Genomic DNA, 8088 nt, shown 5'->3' on the forward strand with positions numbered 1-8088 from the left:
AGCGCTGGCTCGCTGCCCCGCCCGCAGGAGAAGCTGGAGTACGTCTTCCTCGCGGTCTTCTCCCTGGAGGCGGCTGTGAAGATCATCGCCTACGGCTTCCTCTTCCACCAGGACGCCTACCTGCGCAGCGGCTGGAACGCCATGGACTTCATCATCGTCTTCCTGGGGTGAGGCCGCCGGCTGGCCCCGGGGCTCCCCACGCCCCCTCAGCCTTTACGCCGCACTGCACTGGGCTCCCCGTGACCCCGCACCCCCTCAGCCTTTACGCCACACTGCACTGGGCTCCCCGCGCCCCCGCGCCCCCTCAGCCTTCACGCCACACCACCCGGGGCTCCCCGCGCCCCCGCGCCCCCTCAGCCTTTACGTCACACTGCACTGGGCCCGGGGCCATAACTCCCTCCGCCCTCAGCGTCCAGTCGTTTGCTCCACAGGCCTGGATCGCAGGCCTGTTCGCTGCGTCCGCAAAGTGGACGTGTAGTGACCTGTGCCAGGCAGCTCGAGCCGCCTCGGACAGGGCAGCTTAAGCAGGGGAAATTTATTTCCTCACGGTTTTGGGGGCGGACGTTGGAGGTCAAGCTGTGGGCGGGCTCGGTCTCTCCGAGGTCTCTCTCCTTGGACCCTCACGGCCACCTTCTCCCTGTGTCCTCACGGGATCTGGCCTCTGGGCCCCCACCCAGTATCTCTCCGTGGGTCCAGATTTCCTCCTCTGGGAACACCAGTCGGGGTGGAGGAGGCCTGGCCTCATGGCCTCGTTTAACTTAATCACCTTTTTAAAGGCCCGTCTTGGGGGTCGGGGCTCCAACATACAGATTTGGGGGGTGGACGCCCAGTTCAGCCCCAACATGCCTTTTAATAACCTGTACATCCTTGAACAGTGGCACTAACTGCGTGCGTCACACGTGACATCTCATCTAACTCCCCGGCGACCCCCCGTTTTCTCCGTTTGAGGAGGGGGGGCGAGGCAGTCAGGCAGCTTGCCGGGGGCCACACAGCCGGCCGAGCTGGCCCGCAGCAGCGCCAGGGGCCAGACCAAGGCCGTCTCGGCCCCAGAGGCTGCTGTGTAAGCCCGCGCTGTGCTCTGAGGCGGTGAACGCTGTGGACTGTATCATCACCCAGGGCTGCTCTGGGCCTGACCGGAGAACAGGTGGATTCTCTGAGTCGGCCTGTTTGGAGGCCAAGACAAATGTATGCAGAATAACAGTGTCGGAAATGGTCCCGGGGGCTCTATCGATGTGCCTGGGGGTTCAGTCGCCAAAGGCAGGGTCCCTAAGGAGGGACGTGAGACGGGCAGCAAAGGACGGTGGAAATCTGGGTGGCCGCGAGGCGGGCAGGGAGGGGGACGCAGGACTGGCAGTGCGTGCTGCTCGGAGCTTCCCCCTCGGGCCCCCACTGACTGGTGGGCCGCCCACCCTGGGGATGCCTGGACGCACGCCCCCCACCCCCAGAGCCCTGAGCAGCGTCCCCAGTGGATCCAGTCCCTCGTCGTGGAGTCTGACCGTGGCCTCGGGCCCCTCCCTCACAAAGCCCCCGGGCAGCGGCACCGAGCCAGCCAGCCGCCGGTGACAGCAGTTCCGTCTCTCTCCCGGGCCTCTCCGTGGGTCCCCGGGCACAGGAAGGACGCTGGGACGGTGGCTCACCTGGCCGCTGGGCCTCTTTCTGCCACCTGCAGGGTCTTCACCGTGATCCTGGAGCAGGTCAACGTCATCCAGAGCAACACGGCGCCCATGAGCAGCAAGGGGGCCGGCCTGGACGTGAAGGCCCTCAGGGCCTTCCGCGTGCTCCGACCCCTGCGGCTGGTGTCCGGGGTGCCCAGTGGGTGGCCGTGCCTCGCAGCCCTGCCCTCCCCCCAGCCTGCTCCCTCTCCCAGTTCTGGGTCCCTCCCCCTGGGGTGTGGGGAGCGGGGGACCGCGGGGCCACCAGGGGAGCTGACCCCCGCCCCCACCTGCTGCAGGCCTGCAAGTGGTCCTCAACTCCATCTTCAAGGCCATGCTGCCCCTGTTCCACATAGCACTGCTGGTCCTCTTCATGGTCACCATCTACGCCATCATCGGCCTGGAGCTGTTCAAGGGCAAGATGCACAAGACCTGCTACTTCACTGGGACGGGTGAGCCGGGGCTGGGCGCCGGGCGAGGCCTCGGGGCCCCCTCCTCGCCCCCGCAGGTCGCAAGGGGGTGGGCGACACCAAGTCTCAACCCGGCTCAATCGGCAAACCCCGCCACAGCCTTCGGTGTCTCCCCTCCCGGCCCAGCCTCTCCCTGTCCCCACGACAGTCTCTGTCCTCTGACAAGTGGGCTCAGGACAGAGAGCCAGCCTCCCTGTCACCAGCTTCCAGCTGCATCCGAAGGCCTCGCCTGTTCTCACGCATTCCCGGCCAGTGCTGACGAGCCTGTCCCCTGGGGGCCGCCCGACGTGAGGGGTCGGGGGCCCTGCTCAGAGTGCGGGGCCGTCCTGGCTCCAGAGGTCAGGTGGGACGTCCAGCTCCACGAGCTGGCCTGGTCTCTGAACACAAAAGGGGACTAAGACACCCGACAGAGAAGGGCCCAGGACGCCCCTGGAACTGAGGCATTTTAGGGACGCCGAGGGCACCCCCCGAGGCACAGAGGGGACTGCAGGCTAAGGGCTGTTGGGGGTCCCCGAGAGCAGCCCCTGCCCCAGACACGGGAGGTTCCCATGTCCCTTAGAGCCCCCCACTCCGGGGCGTCTCCCCGTCAGCTCCCAAGCAGCTCTCAAGTCGGAACCTGGGGGACTCCGCCCCAGCCCTCCACCCCCCAGGCTGAGGCCTCCTTTTTAAAGCTCTGTGGGGACAAATGACACCGATATGCTACCTGCCACCTGCTTCAGAGGTCGCCCTTCACAGGGAGGTGACTGTAGGAGCCCTGTGAGGCCCTGGGGCCTAAGGCGTGGTCACTGCTCCACGGATGCCCGCTGCGGGGCCTGGGCCCCGGACCCCTCTCCACCCACCGCGTGCGCTCCGCGCGGTGTGGTCCTTTGCACGCCCAGCTGCCGTGTCTCAGACCTGCCGCCAGTGATGCTAACGATTTCTCTCCCATCGTTGCCACCAACCCCTGGGTCTGACGCTCCCGCCGCCTCCCGGCTGCAGACATCGTGGCCACGGTGGAGAACGAGAAGCCATCGCCCTGTGCCAGGACGGGCTCCGGCCGGCCGTGCACCATCAACGGCAGCGAGTGCCGGGGTGGCTGGCCGGGGCCCAACCACGGCATCACCCACTTCGACAACTTCGGCTTCTCCATGCTGACCGTGTACCAGTGCATCACCATGGAGGGCTGGACCGACGTCCTTTACTGGGTGGGTTGGGCCGCTGCCTGCCGCTCACCTCCCTGCATTCCAGGTGGGGCGGGGGCCGGGGGTGGGGCTGGGGACGGGGCCGGAGCGCTGGCCACCCATGTGAGTGGCCCTGCTCCTTCTCACTGAGAGATCTGTCCAGGGGCTCAGCCCCCCTGCACTCACCCTCAGGTATGTGTCCCAGCATGCTTTGGGCAGGCCCCAGCGCACAGCCAGTCTATGTGGGACCCAAGGGGGCAGACAAATGAGAGCCAGGAGCTCCGTGGTCTGGCTGTGCTCAGTCCCTCCTTGTCCCTAAGCCTGGCTGTGATGGCTCCTCCCTGATGGCCTGGAGTCTCAGATTTCGCTTCGGTGCATCTCTTATTTAATCCTCCCGCAAGAGAAGGCATCGTCCCCATTCCACAGCTAGGGAAACTGAGGCTCAGAGGGGTTCCGGAACTTGCCGGCAGTTACGGAGCTTGTGAGTAATCGGTCCGAGGACTCCACTCGAATCCGCCTGGCTCCAGTCCCGGCCTTAACCACAGCGTGGCTCTGCCTGTGCGGAAACATCGTCACACTGTCAAGTGCTTCGCAAATACAAAGGATTAGTTAGAACAGTTCTTGTGGGTCCCTGTTGTGGGAGCAAATCAGTCAGCATTTGAAAGGGCTGTCGCTGTGTGACTCTAGCTCTGCTTCAAGGAGGCAGTGCATGTCAACATCCTCTAAATTAGGCAGATGGGATAATGTTCGGAGGTGTTGGGTGACTTGTCTTGGGTCACAGAGGTTGTCCGCGAAGGAGGTAGCCAAGCTCAGGCCAAGACTTTGTACCGTTTCTTTTGCTTTGAAAAATCTTGGCTGTAAAGAACTCAGACGGAAATGGCATCCGTGAGACTCAGGCCGGGGAGGCGTTCGGGTGGCGGGAGAAATGCGTCAGTCGTACCGGGCCCGGGGACAGTCGGCAAGGCCCCCTTGGGAGGTCCTTTCCCTCCAGGTCCTGGGTCCTCGGGACAGAAAAGTCCCCTCCCATGGCCCAGAGGGCCTCTCTCCTTGTGAAATGGTGGGGCTCAGGGCAGGGGAGGGGACTCTCAGCTCTGTCCGACCAGGTCAACGATGCCATCGGGAACGAGTGGCCATGGATCTACTTTGTCACCCTCATTCTGCTGGGCTCCTTCTTCATCCTCAACCTGGTGCTGGGAGTCCTGAGCGGGTAAGGCAGCTCCTGGGAGGGGAGGGGAGGGGGCCTGCACCCCAGGTGACTCCCGGGCCAGAAGGAGGGGGCGTAGCCAGCCGCAGAGGGTGCCCGGTGTCTCCTTGGGAGGCGCAATCCTCCCTGCACCCCTCCGCCCTCCCCCTGCCCCATTGCAGGGAGTTTACCAAGGAACGAGAGAAGGCCAAGTCCAGAGGAACCTTCCAGAAACTCCGGGAGAAGCAGCAGCTGGACGAGGACCTCCGGGGCTACATGAGCTGGATCACGCAGGGCGAGGTCATGGACGACGAAGACTCGCGAGAAGGTTCGGGCCCCTTTGTGGCCTCCATGCCCGCTGCTGCCCTTCCCGGAAGCCTGGCGGGCCCGCCAAGCAGGCAGCACCGCCTGTGGCAGATCAGAAGGCCGAGGCCCTCAGGGGCGAGTGCCTCGCCTGACGCCGACGGCTCACAGCGGTAGCCCAGGTGTGCCCAGGGCTCTCCCTGAGGTGCTGGGCGCCCCACCGCCCCCGCCCCAGGCTGCCGGAACCCAGTCCAAGGAGAGCGGAGAGACCCGGGCCACCTGCAGCCTGCTGTCCCAGGAGTCTCCGGTCAAGGGCCCTGCCCAGCTGTGTCCAGCTCAGAGAGGGCCTGGCAGCCTGGCTCACTGTCTCGCTCTGGTCCCCAGGAAAGCTGTCTCTGGATGAAGGTGCTTCGGACACTGAGAGCCTTTTTGAGATCGAGGGTTTGGACAAAGTCATCCAGTTCGTGTGAGTGTCTCCCCGTCTCCCCGGGTCCCCCCAGCCCCCGGCTCGCTGAGACGTGACGCTAGAACCCGGCTGCCTCCGTCCGAGGTGGCTTTAGGGTCACTGCCCCCGTCCATTAGTGCAGTCGAAGGCGCTGAGCCAACGACCTGCTCAGAGACCGCGGCTGGGGCAGCGAGCTCACCTGGCCGCTGCCCTCTGCTCAGAGTGGAGCTGGGGGGACAGTTAGTCCCGGAACCTCTGCAGGGGAAGAGGGGAGGCGTGCGCCCCAAAGGGGCAGCAGGGGAGCTTTGCAGGAAGGAGGCTGGCAGCCCGTGCCTTTGTCTCGAAAGGACAGTGTGTTTGTCTGGTCGGCTGCTTCCTGTTACAAATTCAAACATAATCGTAATTTTGAAAGATCAAACAGTAGAGAAACACATCAAAGAAAAGATGAGGCCCCACCGCCCTGCACAGAGGTAACCATGGTAACAGACTGGCACCCTTCGAGCCTTTCCACGTTCATCTCTCTCTCTCTCTCTCGTGCACACACACACACACGCACGCACACACACGTGCACACACGCACACCAGGTTTTCTGGTTTTTTGATTTTGATTTTTAAATGATAGGGTTACTTATATTAACTCCTGTCACTTCAGAGCCTAGAGCAGCACCCAACACACAGGAGGTGCTGCCAGGTATTTGATGAATAAATGAATGTGATATGTATATTACCCAGTCACTTACATTTTTAACTTAAAATTATCTATTAAGGGCAACTTCACACCTATACACACACGTCTTTCTTTCTTAAGACTATTTTTTTTTAGAGTGGTTTGGGATTCACGGAAAAATTGAGCAGAAGGTAGAGACACATACCCCCTGTTCCCCAACACACACAGCCTCCCCCATCATCACGCCCTCGCCAGAGGGCACATTTGTCACCATCGATGGACCCACATGGACACGTCACGATCACCCAGCGGCCACAGCTGACATCAGGGCCGCTCTCGGTGCTGTGCATCCTGTGGGTTTGGACAGACGTGGAATGACGTGAATACGTCATTACGGAATCACGCCGAATACTTCCACTGCCCTAAAGAACCCCCCACTCTCCACGAGGCCTCCCTCCCAACCCCCACCGCGAGGAACCCCCGATCGGCTTGCTGTCTCCGTAGTTTTGCCTCTTTGCTCTCCAGGAAGGGGGCGCTGAGCGTGAAGGCGCCCTGCCCGCCACCCCCAACACCCGATACCATTGATCTGCCAACGAATCGCTTTTACACCGGGCAAAACCTGGCTTCTCGGTGTTGCCGTCACTAAAACGAACACGCGTGGAGCCCTCCCCGCCAGGCTCCGAGCCGAGCGCTTGGCCTTGTGTCCCGTCAGCCACGAGGCTGCACCCTGCTGTGCTCCCGGGGGACAGGGAGGACCTAGCTAGTGAGAGACAGGGAGCAGGTCGGCCGGCTTCATGGCGGTGCCCTCGGCCTCTCCCGTGTGGCCGGAGGGGACGGGGGCTCAGACTTGGTGGGGCCAGGGCCGGTCCGGCAGGGCTCGGAGCAACCCGGCTCCCCGCCCTCATCCTGCTCCGTCTCCTGCCTCAGCCGGCACGGGAGGCGGTGGAACCGCGTCCTTCGCTGGAAATGCCGCGAAGTGCTGAAGTCCAGGGCCTTCTACTGGCTGGTGATCCTGATCGTGGCCCTCAACACCCTGTCCATAGCCTCCGAGCACCACGCCCAGCCTCTCTGGTTGACCCACCTGCAAGGTGAGTCAGGCCGGGAAGAGGACACATGCGGCCGATGGCCAAAGCCAGCCAGAGGCCGTGCGGGCCGTGCGGAAGAGATGCGGACGTTGTTCTGCAGACATTCCTCCTCGGGGAAATGGCAGTAACCCGCTGGGGAAGGACGTGGTGTCAGGCAGCCAAGACGCCCAGTGCCCAGTGCTTCTGGGGGGCAGGAAAGCAAGGGTCCACTGCCCCTGGACCTGGCGGCACGGAGCGGCGGGGGACTGGCACCGAGCCGAGGGGGCGCCTCTCAGGGTGGCGGGGCCGCTTGGCTCTTTAGAAACCCAGGTTCCTGTTCCTCCGATGGGCGAAACTTTACGAGGTTTCACGGTTTTGAGAGTGGAAAAACGGCCGATGGCTTGGAAACGTGGGCGGGCGTCCTAGGTGCAGGGCCCAGCCAGGAGAGGGCCCGGGGGCGGGAAGGGCAGCAGAGCAAGGCCGCGCCCCGCTGTCGCCCCCAGACGTAGCCAACCAGGTGCTGCTGTCCCTCTTCACCGTGGAGATGCTGATGAAGATGTACGGCCTGGGCCTGCGACAGTACCTCATGTCCCTGTTCAACCGCTTCGACTGCTTCGTGGTGTGCAGCGGCCTGCTGGAGCTGCTGCTCGTGGGCACCGGCGCCATGAGCCCCCTGGGCATCTCCGTGCTGCGCTGCATCCGCCTGCTCAGGATCTTCAAGGTCACCAAGTGAGCACCCCCGGCCCCAGCGCCCTGGCTGGTCCACAGCCGTCCCGCCTCCGGGCCTGGGGTCCCACGAGCCCGCGGAAGTCACCTCCCCTCTGCGAGAGGGACTCCGTGCCACTGACCTCATTCCTCTCGTGTCTTCTCACCTCGGGGACGCGGCGGAGCAGAGGGAGGACAGAGGGCAGGGGCCGGGAAGCGGGGCTGGCCCGAGAGCTCCGGGGTTTGTGAGCGCCCGTCTGAGCTGGGCGCCCGCCAGACGTGGGTGCCGGGGTCAGAGGGACACGGCTTCCTCTCCCCGGCGTTACAGCCCAGGCTGCAGCTGGAAGCCAGCCGGGGTCCTGCTAACGGGTGTGGAGTGACAGCGGAGATCCACGCTGGGCCGGGGGGCACCGCGTATCCAGCCCCCGATCCCCGCCCT

General features: G+C 63.8%; 1 protein-coding gene across 1 annotated transcript in view; it reads left to right on the top strand.

Moving 5' to 3' along the window:
* CACNA1S (calcium voltage-gated channel subunit alpha1 S) overlaps positions 1 to 8088 on the top strand; it is a 41606-nt gene that overhangs the window by 7020 nt on the left and 26498 nt on the right. The window contains exons 3-11 of the mRNA XM_015587339.1: positions 28 to 167; positions 1670 to 1812; positions 1952 to 2104; positions 3101 to 3306; positions 4386 to 4489; positions 4648 to 4793; positions 5153 to 5234; positions 6808 to 6968; positions 7448 to 7673. Of these exons, the coding sequence (XP_015442825.1) occupies positions 28 to 167; positions 1670 to 1812; positions 1952 to 2104; positions 3101 to 3306; positions 4386 to 4489; positions 4648 to 4793; positions 5153 to 5234; positions 6808 to 6968; positions 7448 to 7673 (1361 nt within the window). The remainder of the gene's footprint in view (positions 1 to 27; positions 168 to 1669; positions 1813 to 1951; positions 2105 to 3100; positions 3307 to 4385; positions 4490 to 4647; positions 4794 to 5152; positions 5235 to 6807; positions 6969 to 7447; positions 7674 to 8088) is intronic.

This window comes from Pteropus alecto, unplaced genomic scaffold (assembly GCF_000325575.1).
Source record: "Pteropus alecto unplaced genomic scaffold, ASM32557v1 scaffold90, whole genome shotgun sequence".
Classification (NCBI taxonomy): domain Eukaryota; kingdom Metazoa; phylum Chordata; class Mammalia; order Chiroptera; family Pteropodidae; genus Pteropus; species Pteropus alecto.